Source organism: Talaromyces atroroseus (genome assembly GCF_001907595.1).
Source record: "Talaromyces atroroseus strain IBT 11181 chromosome Unknown scaffold_1, whole genome shotgun sequence".
NCBI classification, from domain to species: Eukaryota; Fungi; Ascomycota; class Eurotiomycetes; order Eurotiales; family Trichocomaceae; genus Talaromyces; species Talaromyces atroroseus.
Window position 1 is genome coordinate 2,517,223 of NW_017971433.1, and position 20,686 is coordinate 2,537,908.

A 20,686-nucleotide genomic window follows, 5' to 3' on the forward strand; every position below is an offset into this window, starting at 1 on the left:
CGGAGGAGGACCAAGTGGTGGAGGTGGAGGTAGTGGCGGGAGGAGAATTGGCCGAGTAGATGATATTCGAGGGCCGGAATGTAAGAGCTGCCAGTAACTTGGGCAATGATTTTGCTGGGCAGACTAGATGCTTGGTCTGGGGTTCTGTTATTCTGCCAAAGGCTTTAACTTCAAGCGCTTGGTGGATATGATACATGCACGAGTTTACACAGTGCGACAACGGACATGTCGCTTATGTCGTTCTTCTTCTGCTTGAATTACTGAGGTAGTCGCGAGTATCTTCATCATCATAGCAATAACTACATATGCCATAATCACGTGCATGCGTTGACAGCTCCAGTGCGGGGAAGCCAATCAGAGGCTCAACCGCATTCCGAGCTATGAAGTCACTTTGATGCTTGACGCCTCTGGATATACAAACAACTTGCAAGATACTCACAAGTGGCACTGCCAGGGAGAAGAGAACAATGGCAACTAAGCTCGAAACACCCTCCACCGACCATGAATGGGCCGGGTTCATCTCAACCATCAAAGACGACCTGCCCGCTGCTCACACAGTATACCACACACCACTCCCTCATGGCGTCTCGCACACCATCGACCACACACAACTAGCACCCGATGCCACACCGGCACAGATCGACTCACTATGCGCAGAAGCACGTGCGCACAAATTCGCAACTGTCTGCGTGCGACTGCCGTATGTTTCGCGCGCCGCACATGATCTGGCAGATATCAAAAACGAAGTAGGGATAGCCTGCGTGGTGGGGTTCCATGAGGGCACGCACTCGACGGCCACTAAAGTGGAAGAAGCTACCAAGGCCGTGGCCGATGGTGCCACCGAGTTGGACATGGTCATTAACTGGCCGATGTTGAAACAAGGGAAATACACAGACGTATACAATGATATTCACGCCGTGCGGCGCGCCGCCCCAGGCCCCAAGACAAAACTGAAAGTGATCCTGGAGACATCTCAACTCTCGCGCGACGAGATTATAGCCGGAAGCGCTATAAGTGACATGGCCGGTGCCGACTTTGTGAAGACCTCTACGGGTTTCAATGGCGCTGGAGCGAATGTTGAGAATGTGCAACTCATGAGAGAGGTTGTAGGCCTACTGGGGAATGGGTGCAAAGTCAAGGCCTCGGGCGGTATTAGGACAGCGGAGGACGCAATTGAGATCTTAAAGGCCGGCGCGGAGAGGATTGGGGCCAGTGCTGGAGTGAGGATTGTCAAAGAGTTAACGGGGAATGCGTTGCGCCCGAACGCATCGACGCCTATTGGTGGTGAGTATTAATCAACCAAGTCAAGAAGCTATGCTTGAGACAGATCAGTCTTCGTGTCGGACTCCATGTTACCCAGCTCGATCTTGAAGACCTAACTGAAATGAAGACAACGATCGAGCAATGAAAATGCACATCCTAAATCCCAAACTGTGGATGTGCAAGAAAAGCATTTTCAAAATGAATTCAAATGCCATGGATACAGATGACAGTCCGTTGGCCTCGAAACGGTTCCATGTCAACAATGACTTTCAAGGGGGTTCGTTTGTTGCCTGCTTCTTCTTTGGTCTTCCATTCCTTCTCTTGCATGACTGGAATGCGACAAAAAAAAATATACGCACGTCTAGCTTCAATTATTTGCACTCAATGTACAGCGTAGTGTATTTAGGTTTCCATCAGGGCAGCAAGGGGCTTTCAAGCTCTCAATTGAACCGGGAGGGATGAACGAGTTAGGCAATATTTACGGGCGTATTTGTATCTCTCTAGGCAAAGAAATGGGTCAATTGTTCCAAATTGCAATGCATATAGAATAGACAAATCTATTTAGAGACACGTTGCTATGGCTTCTATATTTTAAAACACTAATTGCATTCCATTTGACTATATTCGTTGTATGCCAAGCTGGATGATCATGAGTATATATTCTAATAAATCGGTTATAGAAATCAAGGGCTACTAAACCGAACCCCAGGCGCCACTCAGTGGTATGAAAACGTCCTGTATTGTACAATGATAAGTCGTAATCTCGTCATATGTAATGATGGCTCATTTGTCTCTTATTCGCTCATTTTATCCGCATCATCATCGTCTGGATCCTGTGCACGCGCTTTTTGCAGAGCAGCGTCGCCATTCGTGCCTGTCTTCTCAGCTTCGAACCAGGCCGTGCGTCGCTCAAAGTCACGGTCTTCTTTTTCTGCACGGGCCGCAGCCTTGTGGCGGGTAAGTTGTGCTTGTAATGTTTGAAATCGGCTGTTGCAATCCTGTAATTCACGGATATTTGACTTGAGTCTCACAACTTCCTCTGCATCGGCGCGACGTGCGGTTTCGTTGATTGAGAGTTGTTTTCTAAGGTTGGTAATCTCCTCTTCGAGAGCGGCAAGTTGCGAAGAGTCAACGGCAGTGGATGTTGTTGTTGGTGAAGTATCTTTATGCACTCCCTGTCCATGGCTCAAAGCTGCCAGCTCTGCGAGACCTTCTTCAAGTAGAGATGGAGGAAAAACAGGGTGGGTCAAGGCTTCGAAGAATTTGTTTGAGTCGCTCTTCGTAGAAGCTGTAGGGGCAAGTTGGACACTTAGTGCATAGTTGTATGGAACAGTGCCATCCCCATAAGATCTTTCGGATATATTCTGTTCGTATCGAGGTTTGACGATATTTGGAATCGTAAAGTGCGGGTTATCTTGCAGTGGTTGTACCGGAAACCCTCCAGGTGGGAGCATATGAAGATTTGTTACCGCACTCATATAATCGGCCACTGTGGAAGAGAATTTCGCGCGCGCAATATCCCATGCCAAAACAGAGCCATTTGGATGCCCCGAATACAAGGTCATACCATCATAGGACAAGGCTAAAGCTGTCGCAGCGCCCTTGTCTGGCGACGGAACTAGCCACTGATGATCAGCGCTAATTTGAGACGGAGTACTCTGAAGTCGTTGGTCATATAATGGGTGCTGGCCCGATATCGTTTCATAAAAGTCTATCCGCTGAACGTTGCCCGAATCATAACCGACATAGAAAGCTCGATCTACCGGATCAACTGTTATGGATTTTGCCACCGACGGTAGCAAGAATGTTCTCAGTATCTTCCCAGTTGTGTATTCCCACACTACTGCTGTGCTATCCTGCGCCACAGAGATAGCGAAATTACTGCGCCCAATGCCGTGTCCAACAGCTAGCGCTGTGATCGCTGTCCGGTGATTGCCAAATGTCTGTATAGGTGAGTTCGGAGCTTTCTGGTCCTGCCCCGTTGACACCGGCTTTGAAAATGACAACAATCGTGGTATGGACCAGACATGGACGTTGGCATCGGGCGAGCCAGACAAGACAAAATTGGACGTGGGATCAACGACTAATGAGGTAACAGGTTGAAGATGAGAAGGTGCCGTGGAAACCTGCCGCCCTGTACAAGTCTACAAGGCACTTGTGAGCCACAGATGCACTTTCGCATTGGATAACAGAAAAATTACATACCTCCCACAAAATTAATCTACCGCCCTCTGTGCCCAGAATTAAGAGCTCGCCGTTGTGCCTGCCTGCCACGGCAAGACTTCGGATGCGCTCGGGGAATGGGACTGTAGCTTCTTGATTGCCACGGAGTCTGTTGTAGACATGGACGACAGACTTGTCTGACTGTGCAGCGAAGACATGTGTAGGCGTGACAGCAAGCGCATTGGGGGGAGTGGAGCTCTTTTTGAAGGTAGTTCGAAGCGCCGACGCAGGATGCAATTCCTGAACGCATATGCCCACGTCTTTTAGCGTCGACGACGTCTGAGTCTTTGCCGAGCCCAGCACGGAGGCTATTAGGCTTTCTGACAGCATAACTGGTTGGCGGAGTGGGCAATTGGAAGATGCAGGAAGAATCACAGCTCACTCTTTTCTTTCCTTTTTTTGCCCTGACTTTTCCTCGAAGGGCGTTGATAAAAGACTGATAACGGATGTTTGCTCTGTTTGCAGTGTTCGTGGGGAAGCTGCAAGTGCCGGCCTGAGGCACATGGAACTAGCTTCTTCTGGACTAGCCCACACCTTAAGCTGATGCATCTCAGAATCGCATCGCCAACTGATCTGATGAATTGATCTGTCCAAAACTCTCAATCGCCCCAAAAATCAAAGTTTTACCAACCTGACGGTGCAAGAGATGCACGCTTAGCCCCGAGATAGCTCGAGGCTTGGATAAGGAGATTTTACGCGAACTTGCACACGTCGCCTGCGTCATCGCAGCCTCTGCATTCGCGACTACATACATCCTTGTCGCTTTGCGAGAGGGGAGCACGGCTATTGGCCTTGAGCCATGTATATTAGCTTTACCATTTTGCCGTACCAATAAACTTTCTTTCCTTCCATTTGCTTTTTCTTTCTTCTAGGCTCTGTGTTGTTAACCATTCAGATCTCACGATCCTCCGCTAACCGCACAGGTCAAAACATCATCATACAATACGGGTGTACAACCGACCGCCGAACTCACACGAGCAACACCTCGCCAGGAATTGATTGACTTGCCTGCATCTGGAATGATTGATTTCTGGCGGCAAGTGAAGAAAAGACATCATGTATAGCTTCAGTTATGCTCTAAAGAGCCTCGTCAAAGTATGCATACCTTGACAAATCTTCGGCGAGCGGACCGACCCATAAATACGTCCAAATGCAAATATAACCTCCCTGGTATGTATCAGGCACTGTCTGCAAGTGCTTTCGATCAATACAGGATGTATATACGGAATCGCACCTATGTATTTGCCAGTTGCCACAGAGAAGCATGATCAAGCCGGGCCGCTATGCAAGGGATGGCCCTAGCAGTTTTGTCCGCGCCTCCTCATTTGCCCCGTTCGACTGCGAATTTTCCCAGATGTGCACCCCTTCCTTCTCCGGGATGCTCACTGCGGCAATCTTGCCGTCATTTATCGTCAACAGCCGGCATATTTGACGCTGTGCCTGCGATTGTATGAGGCTTCGCCCCGCTCGCAATCCGCGCCTGACTTATCCCATAGCCAATGACTATCTCGTTGCCTCGTTGGCGTTCTGCAAGTATGCAAGGATATTATGATCCGATCGGTACGTATATACTTTTCTGCTCGTTGTTCAGAAAGCATGGCATCCCACCTGCATTCAATGTTTCCGAACCCGGCCATTTTCCATAGGAACGGTACAGTCAAGGGGTAGTCCATCCTAGTATAAGGGCCTCTGGTATCCCTCTTCTCCCTTTTCGAAGAAAATTTAGGTTGCATTCCCCAGCTCGGCTGGACAATTCATCACAAGTCGCTCTTTTGTTTGTGGTTTACAGGCTACCGTTCTCCTCATCACCACCACTGCTTCATTGGCTGTCTAGTACCGACTTTCCTGATGCCCTGTGTTGAGGTCGAGCTACCCACCATGGGTAATCCGTTGCTCACTCACCCTCATAATTACGGCCATGGAAACACGAGTTTGAGCCAGACGTACATATCAAATAGCATTTCTCCACTCTCTCCTTCTTCAGTGTATTCACAGCCTTCACAGCCTTCACAGTCTTCACAACCTTCACGACCGAGGCGATCGCACGGGTCCTTGTCATTCCTTTCGTCCAACATGCCTCGCTCTGAGTCTGCCGAACAACTGCCTGCCCCTTCTCGACGAACCATGGAGCGAGCGCCAGTCACTGTTTCGCCGTTCCGGTCTGTTCGACAAATGAAAGAACCTTTCCAACTAAAGCTTCCTCATTCACCGTCTTTTGAAAACAATTCTGTCAATACTATACCCGGCAGGGAATTTAAGGAAGGTAAAGGACAATCAAGACGTCTTCAATCACCAATCGGTCTGCGACCCCTGCGTACGTGTAGGTCAGACCAGAACTTGGTTGCCGGTGCGCTGGAAACATTTGGACTCCTCCCCAGCCCTACTCTGTCCGACTCTCGAGTCACAGCAAAGTTCAGCGCTCCAAGAAAGGAGTCTACGTTCCAGAAATCCAAAGAAATTCCTATCACCAAATGCCTCTGCTCTGCGCCGGATCAAAGATGTGAAACTTGTCTCCTCAAGGCGTACGAATCTGCAGGAGAAGTGAACCCTTCCGTGGATACAGATGCAGAGTACATTCATTGTACGGAAGTACCTGAGGAACATCCGAAGCAGACGATTGCGCAAAGTTTTTCTTCTCAGGAGCTTCGAAATCCAACGTCCACCCCACAAATGCAGCAGCTCAATGAGGTCAAATCTCCACCGACATCCTCAGCTAAGAATCACAAACGGTCCAGAACAACCACGGTCTCCAGTGCGGCTAGTTGGGTTCCTGAAAACTTGACATACTGCGAGGACTGGCTTCAAAGGGTTCCATTGGAGACGCCGGAACGTCAAGATGGAAGGTCTCGGGAGGCTAACCGACGAAAGTTTCAAATAGTTCAGCAAACTGACGATGCGCTATCACTTAGCCGGTCTAGTCATCAGATGCGAAAGCCTGCTGATCTAAACATTGACACAAATGCGGCGAATAACCCGGTTGTGAGTTCTAGAAACTAATAGGTATTCTTACATGCAATGGACCAACTAACAGTTACAGATGCTTGCTGTAGCTAGCAAGACAAAGCCTAAGCTCGTTGATATTTCTCGGCCTTCCTCATCAGGCACCACATTTTCTTTGCCCATCAATCCACCGCCGTCTTGGAGACGACCGACGACGCCAGACCGACGAAGTGTCAATGAAATATCTGCTTTCAGCCCAGACACTCCTCAAGACATCCCTGATAGCGGTTATGTCACGCAGCAATCCAATCGATCATCAGATGAAAGCCATGAATTTCGAGACGAGGAATTTGGAGACCCTGGATTTGACATGGCAGCAACAACAGCCTCGTCGGAGCCGCCGTGCAACATATCCTTTGTCACAAGTATCTTCACTGATCAGAAGCCTAAGCACCGGTATTACATGTCAACCTATAACAGGACCAAACCAGTGTCGAACAGCAGAAGAGATGAGCCTCCACGCACACCTCCACCTGTGTCGCCGAAGACTGTCGACCAGGAGACGTTGGCGAAGTGGTGGGATTATGAATGGGCGCTTGACCAACTAGAGGATTCGATCAAGGAGTACCCCAAAAACGCGCTTCGTCTTACTTCGCCTGTCATTATTTTGATTAGACAAAACCATGAAAGAGCCCTAATTCGACCGTTCAAGAAGATATTCTCAGACGCACACGATAGCTTAATTGGCTATCTTTGTGCAGCTTTGATTGCCAAAAACTATCTTGTCTCGATGGCATCGTCAAATCACCGACTCAGCCACTCATTGATGGCACCATCTTATTCCATGACTCAATTTCCGTTCATTAGTAATCATAACAGCATTTACAATACCAACAGCAATCTATCGAAGCTGGACAGCGTTCCTGAAAAGGCAAGGGCGACGCTTGGGATTGCATTACCGACCAATCCAGGCAACAGCAGAATGAATATTCCTAGCCAGTCAATGAATGCTCGAAGCTTGGAGCTTCAAAAGGGTCTTGATCGGATAGTCGATAAGTTACTATTCACAATCTGTGGACGACAAGATGAGACCTTGAAAGCGGCTGTGACTGTGTTGACGCAGGTTCTCGAACCAAACGCTTGAATACGCTCTTTCACCCATTTCCTTCGTTTTGCATGCTCTATCTATCATTCTCTACTTGGTTTTTGTTTCTTTTCATTTATCTGATACCACTCACTGTTTTTATTTCTTGCCTAGTTGACCTACAAACTTTTTCTTCTCTTACAATCCACTCTCATATCTCTTTCCTTTCTTGTACTGAATGAACTTTTGTGATGACTTTTTCATATTTATTTGTTTTTCTCAAGTCTGTTTGACTTCGCTTCCCTATTCGCATTACAAGTAATGTTTATCACTTGATTCCCTCATTGCTCTTTCAAATACTGTGCTCCCCAAATAATTCCTCTCTCTTTTTCTTTCATTTTATCTTTTCTCAACTGGTTGAATATATCCGAAAAGTGCGGAGCTAGTATCTAGCCTTGTTCTCTTCCCTTTAACTTCACCTCTTGCATTAGTAGCGATCAGTCTGATATTCATTTCAATTTGCTTGTTTCTCTTTTTGCGCTCATTGATGTATGCATGCAATTGTCTGGCATATTAGTACGCATTTTAGTATATCATGCTTATCTCTCTGATAATTCTATCAAGCATCCTTCCAGCCAAGTAAGAAACTAAGCATCCATGTGCATCTAACTACATTATTATTAATGCATGCTCAGGGATTTGCTTAATCGGCAAACAAAACTGGCTTGTCCGCCGGTCCGCGGCGAACAATGCGCTATCCCTACCTGGGCCTAGCGTGTGTAATTTCATATCAATCCGGATGCCGAAACTCCATGCCAGAATTATTCGTGTTATCAATCCTGATTCTTCCCTCCCGACTCAGACTAACACAACCCGACATTTGTCTCTAGCACAGTCTGTCGGGCTTTTGTCTATACATATTCAATTGGCCATGGCCGCGTCATCGACTCGATTGCGATGCTTATATGCGACGTCCGCGCCCTGGAAAAGATCACCCTCTCAATCATTCAGCAACCTATCTCGCCACTATGCTACTACCACCAACTCGGATCCTTCTGCCTCAACAACGACGACAGCCGCATCGGATGGGAATGTAGCACCTCGACCTCGAAGGACAACTACATTCAAAGATAAACTCAATGCCGGGCCATCATTCGCTGATTTTGTCAGCGGCGGCGGAAATGCAGAGGCATATGCGCTCGACACCGTCATGGTTGGACCTGCAGGACGTAAGAGAGAACACACTCGTCTACCCTCGTGGTTGAAGACACCTATCCCCGATTCCGAGAACTTCAAACGCATCAAGAAGGACCTCCGAGGATTGGATTTGCATACAGTTTGTGAAGAAGCTCGGTGCCCGAATATCTCAGATTGTTGGGGAGGCAGTAGCAAGTCCGCAGCAACAGCGACTATTATGCTGATGGGTGACACATGTACACGAGGATGCCGGTTTTGCAGTGTTAAAACCAATCGAGCTCCTGCGCCACTGGATCCTCACGAGCCTGAAAATACCGCTGAAGCTCTACGACGCTGGGGTCTTGGGTACGTGGTGCTTACCAGCGTTGATCGCGATGATCTCGCGGACGGTGGAGCACGGCATTTTGCAGACACAGTTATGAAGATCAAACAAAAGGCACCTAATATCCTTGTTGAGTGTCTCACGGGCGATTTCGCCGGCGACCTTGAGATGGTATCTCTCGTAGCGCGCTCCGGTCTCGACGTCTACGCACACAACGTCGAAACCGTGGAAGCGCTCACACCTGAAGTCCGCGACCGTCGAGCCACTTTCCAGCAATCCCTCCGTGTTCTCGAGGCTGCCAAACGCGCAAACCCGTCCCTCATCACCAAGACCTCCATGATGCTGGGTTTCGGCGAAAGTGAGGCTCAGATGTGGGATGCTCTCCGCCAACTCCGCGCTTCCAATGTGGATGTGGTCACGTTTGGACAATACATGCGCCCGACAAAGAGGCATATGAAAGTACACGAATATGTCACGCCGGATAAATTTGAGCTGTGGAGACAGCGTGCACTAGATATGGGATTCTTGTATTGCGCTTCGGGGCCGTTGGTGAGGAGTAGTTACAAGGCTGGAGAGGCGTTTATTGAGAATGTGTTGAAGAAGAGGAGGGGTATGACAACTAATACTGATGCTTCTTCAACTGTTGCTTCTTCGCCGGATATAGCAACGGACGCTCTCAACCATTAATTTAAATAGATATTATTAATCATGGGGTTTTTGGGGACTTGGGGACACTTACCTGTTATCATTTATTGGAGTTTCATATTTTATTTTGTTGAAATGTCAAATTTCACTCTTTGCAGATATTTCATCTCCTTAGCTGATTTCAATGAAATAATAAGTGATATGAGTGACTAGGAATTATTGTAGTCCAAAAGATAAAAACGCAGAAATTGATACATGAAATATATATATCATTAAATATCATTATATATTTAAGAATCTCATCCCTCGCTTCATTACATGTCGTGTTTTTTCAATTCCTGAATGAGAAAGTATATACAGGTATTTGTCGTGTATATATCCCTGTTTTCTTCCTTTTCTCTCTGTAATCTTTTTTTTTTTAAGATTTTGTGTTATATTTTGCACATTGAGATATCCAAATCTTGCCAATATGGCTTAATAGGTCGATTCCAGCTCTTTAATCTCCTCATCCCCCAATCCCAACAAATATAGTATATCTGTCAGACGTTCCCCATTCAGACGTGTAGGCGCCTCTAATTGCACTTTGCTCTTTGCGCGCCATGCAATGCCCAGCTCGGCCTCGTGGAGCATGGGGAGATCATTCGCCCCGTCGCCAACGGCGATGGTCTGTGTGAGCGGGATATTGTTGTCCGCTGCGAGTCTGCGGAGGAGTGTCCTTTTTTGCTGCGCATCAATGATGGGTTTGGATTCTACTAAGTCGCCAGTTAGGGTTTTTGTGGATTCGTCAACTGCGAGCTGTAAATCTTTTGTCAGTATGTATGCTTTATAATTCTTCTTCAAGAGAAATCGGACGTACATGGTTGGCAAAGGCATAATCTAGGCCAAGTTCGTTGGCAAGCCATTCAGCCAACGGTTGGAAACCTCCACTGAGAACTGCCATCTTAAAGCCCAGCGCTTTGAGTGCCTTACACAGCTCACGGGCTCCAGGGGAAATAGTGACGATTTTTTGCAGCTTGTCAAATACATCGGCAGGAACTCCTTTCAAAAGGCTAACTCGCGCTTTCAGAGATGCGGTGAAATCAAGTTCGCCATTCATTGCTCGCTCGGTGATTGCCTGATTCTATTTAGTATTTGACCCACAGAATGGGAAACGGGGATTCACGCACCGAAACTTCCTTTTCGACACCGATAAACTTGGCAATTTCGTCAATTGTCTCGTTTTGAATCAGTGTACTGTCCATGTCGAATACCACTAGGCGCTTATACCGCCTAAAGATACTTTCTTTCTGCAAGACAACTTCCACATTCCATTCTCGCTCAAAACGCCATATATTTTCATGCTTGCGCAAATCGCCAAATGACAAATATTCCGGGTTGGGTAGAGGAGAAAGTGTCACTTCCACGACTCGAGGCTGGTCGTCCTGATCTAGACAGCGGTGCGATGTGTTCATACGCTGGTATGGAGTATGCAAGCTTTCCAAGATTTGCAAGAAGTGGGTGAGGCATAGCTGCGAGACAAAGGGCCCGTATAGGTGATCTAATGGTTCTGGTTCCGGTGCTGGGGGCTCTCGAGGCAGCTTCTCGATATCAACGGTTGGAGCAGAGCCCACGGGCACTACTGGAGAGGGCAAGACGCCGCCCTCGGCACTGAATGAGTTGGCATGATGATGAGGACTGCCTGATTTATAAAAGATGGTTGCCACAAGCTTCGTAGTACCAGCAGGCAGCGGATTCGGGGACTTGGGGAAAATGCTGTGTACAATGCCGCTCTCGGTCACCTTCTCGGGATCGGGGCTAATGGGGTTCGCATTGTGGAATGTATTGTCGCCCGCAGTCAGCAGAACATCAGTAATATTCTGCGTTATTGGCGGGGTGGGCTTGTATTGCTGATGGTCTTGAATGAAGGAACCGCCCTTCAAAGAGCTGTGTCGCAGTACTGGCCTCTCAGAGCGCATGGCGAGTTTGGTGGTATCGGCCATCGTGAATATGCACGAAAGAGCAATTGCCAAAGATATTTAAATTTCCCCGCCACCGGGTGGACTTGCACCGAAACCGGGGCTCTTGGTGTGCAAGAGAAAAGGGAGCAGTAGGAGATTTATGTACAAGAGAGGTAAACATGGAGAGGTCGGAAATTATTCCTACGTCTACGTTCTTTGCAAGTCAGGCGGACGATGCCACGTGACGGCGGGGACTGGGTTAACCGTTAGTCCTGCCCTGGTTTCAATCTTCCAAGTTCCAGTTCTAGTTCCCCCGCTGCTTGACGATGCGTTATTGGCCGGAATTCCAGCCTCGAGTGACTAATATTCTATTTGAGGTTGCTCGGATCCTCTACTGTTCAGTGCACACTGCCCCGACAAGAAACAGCCGAGCGTTCTTGAAGGGACGCTCTCTTCAAAAATGCATATGACGTCAAAGTAAAATAAAACCAATTGCTGTCACTCCGCTCCTTACGGATTCTTTGCAATGGCTTCAGAACTACCTGTCTGCGTACGTAGTTGGTAGCATGCATAGAGAGTCCCGGGTACGTCGTCGTACGTCGTCATCCAGCCCAATCGCAAATTCCGGAACCAAATGACCCTGTGAAGATATAGTCAAAGCTTAAAAAGAAATAAAAGGAAGCAAAAGTGGCGGCGGGGCGCAGGCTGCAACTTGGAGGCCGAAGTTTGCTCTGTTTGACACACAGTCACATGACCTGTTAACCCTACCCTGGATACGATCACGTGCTATTAGGGCTAGCGGCCGCATTACGGCGGTCGAAATAGTCCACAGACGCAACTATTGCGTGATTGTAGTCTGTTCCGAGCTTCCCGAAAATGGAAGGCGTCTGCTATGGCGTGCTCAGAATTTCCTTTTTGGGACATCGTGATGGCCCACTAGGCAAAGGCTGAAAGGCTGCGGTGATGATACCCTTGCTTAATAATTTTGATCTGAGGATTTCGCCATGCCTCTGTCATTCTCTCTTCCCCCGGTTTCTGCGGCTGACAAAGTCTACGCTCTCTCCTTGACACCGCAATTCATACAAAAAAGTGAACTGTCCTCGTTCGTATCTGCTTCGACTTGAGCAAACCCCCCCCCCAACGTTATTCCATTACTCGGTGTACATACATCCCTTCACAATGCCTGCCAAAGTGCCCTCCCACTACCCTGTGGACGAGACCGAGTCTGGCTATGCCAGTGCTTCATCCAGTGAAGCCAGCCTGCCTGAGGTCATCTTCACCAAGGCCCACCTTCAGTTTCTGAACCGACAGCTGCAGTTTCTTGAGCCTCAGGGTGTGTTGTTCTCCCCAATATTATTATAGCTACGTACTGACCCTCCACGTTCAGATGTCTTGAGATGGTGCATCACTACTCTCCCCAACCTTTACCAGACCACAGCCTTCGGTCTCACAGGCCTAGCTATCACCGATATGCTGTCCAAACTTAATGTTCCTCGCCCCCAAGTGGTCGACCTGATCTTTTTGGATACTCTACATCACTTCAAGGAGACTCTTTCTCTTGTGGATCGTGTCCGTCAACGCTACCCTAACATCAACATCCATGTGTACAAGCCTCTTGGCGCCGAGACAGAAGAAGAATTCGCGAAGAAATATGGCGAACGCCTTTGGGAAACGGACGATGAGCGATACGACTGGCTTGCCAAAGTCGAGACTGCTCAGCGTGCGTACCGCGAACTCAAAGTCGATGCAGTCTTAACGGGTCGCCGACGAAGCCAGGGTGGCAAGCGAGGCGATTTGGATGTCCTTGAGATCGACGAGGCTGGCCTCATCAAAGTCAACCCATTGGCCAACTGGACTTTCGACCAGGTCCGCCAGTACGTCAAGGAGAACGACGTACCGTACAATGAGCTCCTTGACAAAGGCTACAAGAGCATTGGCGACTATCATTCGACCAAGCCCGTCAAAGCAAATGAGGATGAGCGATCAGGTCGTTGGCAGGGCCAGGCCAAGACCGAGTGTGGCATCCACAACCCGCGGTCGAAGTATGCTCAATATCTGCAAGAGATGGAGCGCAAGCGACAGGAAGAAGTTATTGCACAGGCATTTGAGAAGGCTCAGGTGACGACAAGTGAAGCCTGAACGAAAAGTATATCTTTTACGAGCATATTCATGACGGCGTTATCTGAGCGGTATTTGGCATGGTCTCTGTTTACAGATGATTTTTTTCCCCTTCGATATATATATGTACATACTTGACACGACAGCATAAATGCATTTTTTGACTTGATTACGTATCATATAATCCATAAGTCTATTAAGTTTGTTTGTGAATCTATAAAGGGTAATTTTGATCCTGTAATAACCCCCCGCCTCTCTGTAGAATCTTGGCAGGAACCCCATATATTCCGGCCAATCAGATGCAGTCACAGAACTCTCTCTCAGAATCACGCAAGCCGCCAAGGCGATGTCGTGATTGAATTCCATGTCTGAATCGGACAGGCTTAAACTACTCTAGGCAGGTGGGGATCTTCTGTCATCTTACGCTTGTCCTGTTGAGGACTAGTGCGGGACCACGCAGTACATTTTTTAAAATACATTATTACATTCCATTACATTCCCTACATTGGAACACCACCCATCTTCTGTATATAATATGGTAGTGCATCTTGATCGCCCGTTCAAGGCACATTTCTGTCCGTATGTAACTAGGGCACGGGGCTAAAATAAAAGTACTCTAGTCAATCAACTGACATAGTGAAGTAGCAACTATATACTATATATCTTATCTGTAATAGATTAGATCATCAGCCAATAAAATCTAACTATTTCACGTGCCCCCGGCCGATCATCGAATAATACGGCCAACGGCGCAGTCCTAGACCCATCGGTAACGTAATATCATACGTACCGCAATGTTTCCTCTTAATAATCCCTCGAGCTTTTCTTCCCAAGAGCTCTCTCCCTCTCTGAATGTTTCATTCTTCTTGCAATACATCTGCAGAGCTTCTTGTCTTTGTCTTCCCTTCTTGATCTCCATTGCTCTGCTGTTCAGAAGAAGCACAAGTACTCTCTCAGAGATGGCCAACAAACCCCATGGCGGTGTCCTGAAGGACCTGATTGCCCGCGATGCTCCTCGACATGACGAGTTGGAGGCTGAAGCTGCCACATTGCCCGCCATTGTGCTTACCGAGCGCCAATTGTGCGATTTGGAGTTGATTATGAACGGCGGTTTCAGTCCTTTGGAAGGTATGCTTATGTTGTTTTCTCTTCATTGTTCAAGCGAAGGAGAATGTTGGCTGACGGTTTCTTTTTGAATGCAGGTTTCATGAATGAGAAGGACTACGACGGGTATGTATTATACACATACGCATATTTACTCATTATTTAAAAAATTTATTTGATTTGATTGTCTGACTTAAGCTGTCTCATAGAGTTGTTGCCGATTCTCGTCTTGCCGACGGCCATTTATTCTCCATGCCCATCACTCTCGATGCTTCGGGCGAAACCGTCAAAGAGCTTGGCTTGAAGCCTGGAGCTCGTGTCACATTGCGCGACTTCCGTGACGACCGCAATCTCGCCATCCTGACCATCGATGATGTTTACCGTCCTGACAAGTAAGCCTCTCTGCTTTACCGCTACACGCTTGGTTTTTGCGCCCAACAGTGCATATTAATTGTCTATTACAGGACGAAAGAAGCGAAGCTTGTCTTTGGCGGTGACGAGGAGCACCCCGCAATCAAGTATTTGAACACCAAGGTCCATGAATTTTACATTGGAGGAAAGGTGGAGGCTGTGAACAAGCTCAACCATTACGACTATGTTGCTCTACGATGTGAGTTTGCGGCTTAACTTCAGGAAGGATACCTATAAACTAAACAAATCAGACACCCCCGCTGAATTGCGTGTTCACTTTGATAAGCTCGGCTGGACCCGAGTTGTCGCTTTCCAGACAAGGTGAGTTCTACTTTTTAAACGTTGAGGAAAGAGACAAACTGATCAGTGGATAAGAAACCCTATGCACCGTGCTCACCGTGAGTTGACCGTCCGCGCTGCCCGTGCTCGCCAAGCCAATGTCCTCATTCACCCTGTTGTTGGTCTCACCAAACCCGGTGACATCGATCACTTCACCCGTGTCCGCGTCTACCAGTCTCTTCTGCCTCGTTATCCCAATGGCATGGCTGTTCTTGGTCTTCTTCCTTTGGCCATGCGCATGGGTGGTCCTCGCGAAGCTATTTGGCACGCCATTATCCGTAAGAACCACGGTGCAACGCACTTCATTGTGGGACGTGACCATGCCGGTCCAGGAAAGAACTCCAAGGGCGTTGAATTCTACGGTCCTTATGATGCTCAGCATGCTGTTGAGAAGTACAGAGAAGAGCTCGGAATTGAGGTAGTCGAGTTTCAGCAGGTTACCTATCTGCCGGATACGGACGAGTACAAGCCTGTTGACGAAGTGCCTGCTGGTACAAAGACTCTTGATATCTCCGGCACCGAGCTTCGGAAACGTCTCCGTACAGGTGCGCACATCCCAGAATGGTTCTCGTACCCAGAAGTCATCAAGGTCCTGCGCCAGTCCAACCCTCCTCGTGCCTCTCAAGGCTTCACAATCTTCCTCACTGGTTACCAAAACTCAGGCAAGGACGCTATCGCCCGTGCTCTGCAGGTATCTTTGAACGAGCAAGGTGGACGCTCAGTCTCATTGTTATTGGGAGAGACAGTCCGTCACGAGCTCTCGGCAGAACTGGGCTTCAGCCGGGAAGATCGACACAAGAACATTCAACGCATCGCATTTGTCGCTGCCGAACTGACAAAGGCCGGTGCTGCCGTCATTGCGGCCCCAATTGCACCTTACGAGGAGTCTCGGCAGTTAGCCCGTGAGACCATCTCGCAACATGGAACCTTCATTCTTGTGCACGTAGCCACGCCGCTTGAATACTGCGAGAAGACGGATAAGCGTGGAATCTACGCTCAGGCTCGACGAGGCGAAATCAAGGGTTTCACTGGTGTCGACGACCCATATGAGGCCCCTGCCAAGGCTGATCTTGTTGTGGACTTTGAGAAGCAGAGTGTGCGCAGCATTGTGCATGAGATTATCTTGATCCTTGAGAGCCAGGGATTCCTTGATCGGTCGTAAAAAGGATAATATATAAAGAGATTTCAAACGATGGGATAGGGTATTGAATTTGATTGGCATGAACATGTACATTTGACGTTATGATTAGTTACCACCAGGGCTATAGCCGTATGATAGAGGTGTCCTTTAATGCAGTTCTTTGATATCGTTCTCATGATCGTGGGGTATGCGGGGAGGATGTCGGAGTTTTATCCGACCTCGCGCAACTTCCCGTAGCACAAGTTCTCGACGATCGATTGAGGCCGTGGCATATTTGTATATTCAGACTTCAACTTCAACGCGCATAGTGCCGAAGGAATATAGACAATAGCCATGTCTCAAGCCCTCCACCACATCGCTCAAACCGGCTTCTCAGATGCCTCAGCCTACGACAAACACCGGCCCACCTACACCGCGCACGAGACAGAACTAATCCTGACGCGCACATTATCAAGCCCTGGGGAAGGAAACCGGAAGGTCGTAGACCTTGCCGCCGGCACAGGTCTTTTCACAGAGGCTCTTGTCGCAGCGAGACCGAAAGAAGAAGGAGAAGCTGGGTTCTACGAGATTGTGGCTGTTGAGCCGCATGATGATATGAGGAAGGAATTGGAGAACAAGGCATTGCCTGGTGTGAAAGTGGTGAAAGGATGGGCATCCGAATTGCCCATGGAGAGTGGTAGTGTAGATGTGGTATTTGCGACGCAGGTAACCTATTTCTTACCTCGGATGGATATCAATATCATTATGTTAATGAGATTGTTTCATTATGTACAGGCATTCCATTGGTTCGTCTTCACGCCGTAGTACGATCTTCATGTACGTATGAATTGACATAACTATCGTTCAATAGGTTCGCCAATCTTGAATCCCTGAGAGAAATCCGCCGCGTGCTCAAGCCAAACGGGTATTTGGCACTGATCTGGCACGTTGATGCCTGTAAGTTGTCTCTCTAACTTCATAGAAGACTATTTGCTTCACTCTCAAGAAGGAGAGATTCTAACTGCGCATTGATGACAAGGGAACGGATACCGAAACGACCCTGTCCCGAGCGACTGGGAAGGAGTCATCAAAACGCACATCTGGCTTAATGACGACAATGTCCCCCGTTTTCGCCACGGGAAATGGAAAGATGTCTTTGACGAAAAGGAACAGACGTATTTCGAGACACCGCTTCAGGAGGAGAAGGAGTACAATACGCAGTGGCTTTCTGTGGAGGTTATTTGGGCAAGGTTGAATACATATAGCATGTTTTCAACGGCAACGGAAGATTTTTTAAAGGTTTGCCTTACCTTCTCTGCTGTTTAATTTGCCTATCATTTGGTCACGACTAATAGAGCTTCATAGGAATTCAAAGAAAAGTTTGATAAAGCTCTCAACGATGCACCCAGGAACGAGGCTGGCGAGGTAGCTGTTCATGGAGGAACACAGTATTTCTGGGCCAAGGCGCTGTAATTGACCGATGTAATAGAAATGCTTTATATTGACCACGTCATTTATGAAGTTACTTTATCCAGGAATGTTGCAGACAGCAGTTAGGGTTAGGGTATGTTAGACAAACAGTACAAACACATGACCTCGACATCGACGACCGCATTCATTTCTTTCCGCAACTACAATATCCAAGAAACAGAGCAATGCTGTCTCATCAAATAGTAGCGGGGCGCATGCCTCGTTACTCACGCCTACGACACCCATTACTTCTACCGAGGGTAACTCACCAAAGTCCCCGACCCCGACCGTTCACGAATCAAACCCAACAGTCCTTCGTATCTCCCTCGCCGCTCCGTCCTCAACTGCCATTCCTCTCGCAAACCCAGGGCAGACTACCGCTCGCCATCCATCTCCGACAGCATTTCACAAGACTAATATCCACCTCACGCTCAGGCAAATACAAACGCGGAATTTACCGGGGACTGAAGATTTCAATTTCTCTCTATGTTATGCTCTGGATGCTGCATTTGATTAAGACGGGCGTACATCAAGAAGAGATCGAACATAAATGGCCCACGCCGCCAGAATGGGGCTGGAAGAGTCGATGGGATTTGCGTTCTGCGACTGCGCTACAGCACCCCGAGGATATTGGGCAGGTGACTGTGCAATGGCAGAATGTCTATGGGTATTTGAAAGACCTGCTAGAACGCCTGGAAGACCCGAAAAGCGAAGGTCAGGGAATAAAAGACCAAGCTGATGGTGGGATATTGATCGATGGTGTCGGGAAAGTCGGATACGATGTGTCGATGAAAAGCGAACCGTGGAGAAGAGGATATTTCCAATGTTTGATGGACTCGGCAAAGGCGGCGGAGAATTTAGATGGCTATATGACGGATTGGAAACAGCGCGTGACCGCTCAGGCTGAATATGTTCATGGACCGTCTAATCCGAATGCGAAGACGTTGCCGGGCCGGACGAATATTGTGATGCGCGAGGAGGACTGCACGCCTTCAGCGCCACCCCCGGAGGTCTTTTATATGAAAATATTGACGACGACAGGATTCACTGCGAGACAAAAGATTGATGCGGCCCTTGCGTATGCCGATTGGTTGAATTACAAGGGATTAGGAAGCACAGCGAGAGAGATGTATTCATGGGCGATGGATATTGCTACATCAGGAGAACTGCCATATGACGCTTCTAGCGTCGTGGATACGAAGACGGGTATTCTGAAAAACAACGGCAAGGATATTGCCTCGGAAAACATCATGCGAGTATCCACTGCTTTAGGCGTGCACAATGTGAAGGCGGGAGATCTTACCACTGCATTGTCGATATTTACTTCCGTTCTAAAGGCGCGTCGCAGCTTACCAGAACAAGCAACGTCTCAGAAAGAGAATCGGCCGGTAGACTCGCGTGGCAGAGTGCCATTTGACGATTTATTCGAGAAAGTACGAATCATGTTCGTGCCTCCTGTCTATCCAGAAGCACCGCCAGATGGGAATCAACCACCAGTGCGAAGCATTGGCTCACCATGCGAAGAAGCAGGGTTGATGACATACATAGGCGAGATTTTATATGCTTCATCCTCAAAAGAAAATGGCCTAGCCTGGACCCGTGACGCCGTCGACATCGCCGAGTTGGCGTTGCTAGATCTTAACAGCGGCGGCCACAACAATAGAAATGAAGCAGAGCCACGCGGCCGATGTTCGCAATGCCTCAAGGTCAGCCTTGGAAATTGGCGCACGATGGTTAGCAATCTAGTCAGCGAGGCAGTGCAGGCGGAGCGAGCTGCTCTGGCCGAAGACAAGGCGTGGTATCAGTTTAGCGGCAGCGTGAAGAAAGCCGCCGAGAAGAAGACTATGGAACGGAAACGATGGCAGGCAGAGCAGATGATTATTGAAGATCGCGCCAATCGTTTGTTACGGTTGACGAATGATTACACACTGTATCAGCCGTCGGGTTTTGGGACTTCTATGTTTTGAAATTCTCCCTCTTTGTTGGCTGGTGTTGTGGCGCTTTGGTGTATATGATGTCGTCGTGGCATGGATTTGGTCAAGTACTTGTACAGTATATATTCTTTCAGAACAAATAATTCGTTAACCATTTCTACGAAGACGAAACATGCAACGCCAAAGCTGCTGGGACGGCGTTACTAAGCTAGTTGGCGGAAGCCCTTCTGACCTGATAGCAGAGCTTACGGACCCAAGTCGCGCCAAGCCTCTAGATGATTGGTTACTCTTCATTATATCACGTGTATTTATTCACGTGATAGTTTCCGTTGGCCGGCTGGAACGTTGGATATCAAGCAAAATGGCGTTGGAATGTTGGAACGGTTTGCCGTAATATGCAACATTGTTGAGGGCGCGATAGATATGACTGCCTTGCATCTTTTCAGCACCGGGGTGGTTCACTAGCTAGAGCCTGATAGGCTCTTAGAACTCCCGCATAGCCTGTGCATCATCACGGAGCTTTCGGTAGACCTTGCCAATGGAGTGTTCGAAAGGTTGTGCCATAACGCCTTCCAGATT

At 48.2% G+C, this 20,686-nt stretch overlaps 8 protein-coding genes across 8 annotated transcripts; 6 read left to right on the top strand and 2 right to left on the bottom strand.

The window, feature by feature from the left end:
• Positions 1-467: 467 nt before the first annotated feature.
• Positions 468-1,295, top strand: UA08_01956 (Deoxyribose-phosphate aldolase; the record flags this gene model as incomplete). Its single annotated transcript, XM_020261677.1, has 1 exon — positions 468-1,295. The coding sequence occupies one exon, from the start codon at positions 468-470 to the stop codon at positions 1,293-1,295; it is 828 nt and encodes a 275-aa protein (XP_020123116.1).
• A 762-nt stretch (positions 1,296-2,057) lies between these two features.
• On the bottom strand, positions 2,058-3,816 carry UA08_01957 (hypothetical protein; the record flags this gene model as incomplete). Its single annotated transcript, XM_020261678.1, has 2 exons — positions 2,058-3,407; positions 3,469-3,816. The coding sequence occupies 2 exons, from the start codon at positions 3,814-3,816 to the stop codon at positions 2,058-2,060; spliced, it is 1,698 nt and encodes a 565-aa protein (XP_020123117.1).
• Positions 3,817-5,559: 1,743 nt separating this feature from the next.
• UA08_01958 (hypothetical protein) lies at positions 5,560-7,570 on the top strand (the record flags this gene model as incomplete). Its single annotated transcript, XM_020261679.1, has 2 exons — positions 5,560-6,465; positions 6,524-7,570. 2 exons carry the CDS (start codon positions 5,560-5,562, stop codon positions 7,568-7,570), a joined length of 1,953 nt encoding a protein of 650 aa, XP_020123122.1.
• An 871-nt stretch (positions 7,571-8,441) lies between these two features.
• On the top strand, positions 8,442-9,716 carry UA08_01959 (Lipoyl synthase, mitochondrial; the record flags this gene model as incomplete). The annotated part of the gene is made up of 1 exon (XM_020261681.1): positions 8,442-9,716. One exon carries the CDS (start codon positions 8,442-8,444, stop codon positions 9,714-9,716), a length of 1,275 nt encoding a protein of 424 aa, XP_020123123.1.
• A 432-nt stretch (positions 9,717-10,148) lies between these two features.
• Positions 10,149-11,653, bottom strand: UA08_01960 (hypothetical protein; the record flags this gene model as incomplete). The annotated part of the gene is made up of 3 exons (XM_020261682.1): positions 10,149-10,469; positions 10,531-10,788; positions 10,841-11,653. 3 exons carry the CDS (start codon positions 11,651-11,653, stop codon positions 10,149-10,151), a joined length of 1,392 nt encoding a protein of 463 aa, XP_020123597.1.
• Positions 11,654-12,790: 1,137 nt separating this feature from the next.
• On the top strand, positions 12,791-13,750 carry UA08_01961 (Phosphoadenosine phosphosulfate reductase; the record flags this gene model as incomplete). Its single annotated transcript, XM_020261683.1, has 2 exons — positions 12,791-12,944; positions 12,999-13,750. 2 exons carry the CDS (start codon positions 12,791-12,793, stop codon positions 13,748-13,750), a joined length of 906 nt encoding a protein of 301 aa, XP_020123596.1.
• Positions 13,751-14,688: 938 nt separating this feature from the next.
• On the top strand, positions 14,689-16,745 carry UA08_01962 (Sulfate adenylyltransferase; the record flags this gene model as incomplete). The annotated part of the gene is made up of 6 exons (XM_020261684.1): positions 14,689-14,857; positions 14,932-14,959; positions 15,043-15,225; positions 15,298-15,443; positions 15,496-15,565; positions 15,620-16,745. The coding sequence occupies 6 exons, from the start codon at positions 14,689-14,691 to the stop codon at positions 16,743-16,745; spliced, it is 1,722 nt and encodes a 573-aa protein (XP_020123599.1).
• Positions 16,746-17,057: 312 nt separating this feature from the next.
• Positions 17,058-20,140, top strand: UA08_01963 (hypothetical protein; the record flags this gene model as incomplete). The annotated part of the gene is made up of 8 exons (XM_020261685.1): positions 17,058-17,429; positions 17,499-17,509; positions 17,575-17,660; positions 17,743-17,939; positions 18,069-18,128; positions 18,239-18,267; positions 18,378-18,433; positions 18,609-20,140. The coding sequence occupies 8 exons, from the start codon at positions 17,058-17,060 to the stop codon at positions 20,138-20,140; spliced, it is 2,343 nt and encodes a 780-aa protein (XP_020123598.1).
• Between the last annotated feature and the right edge of the window lie 546 nt (positions 20,141-20,686).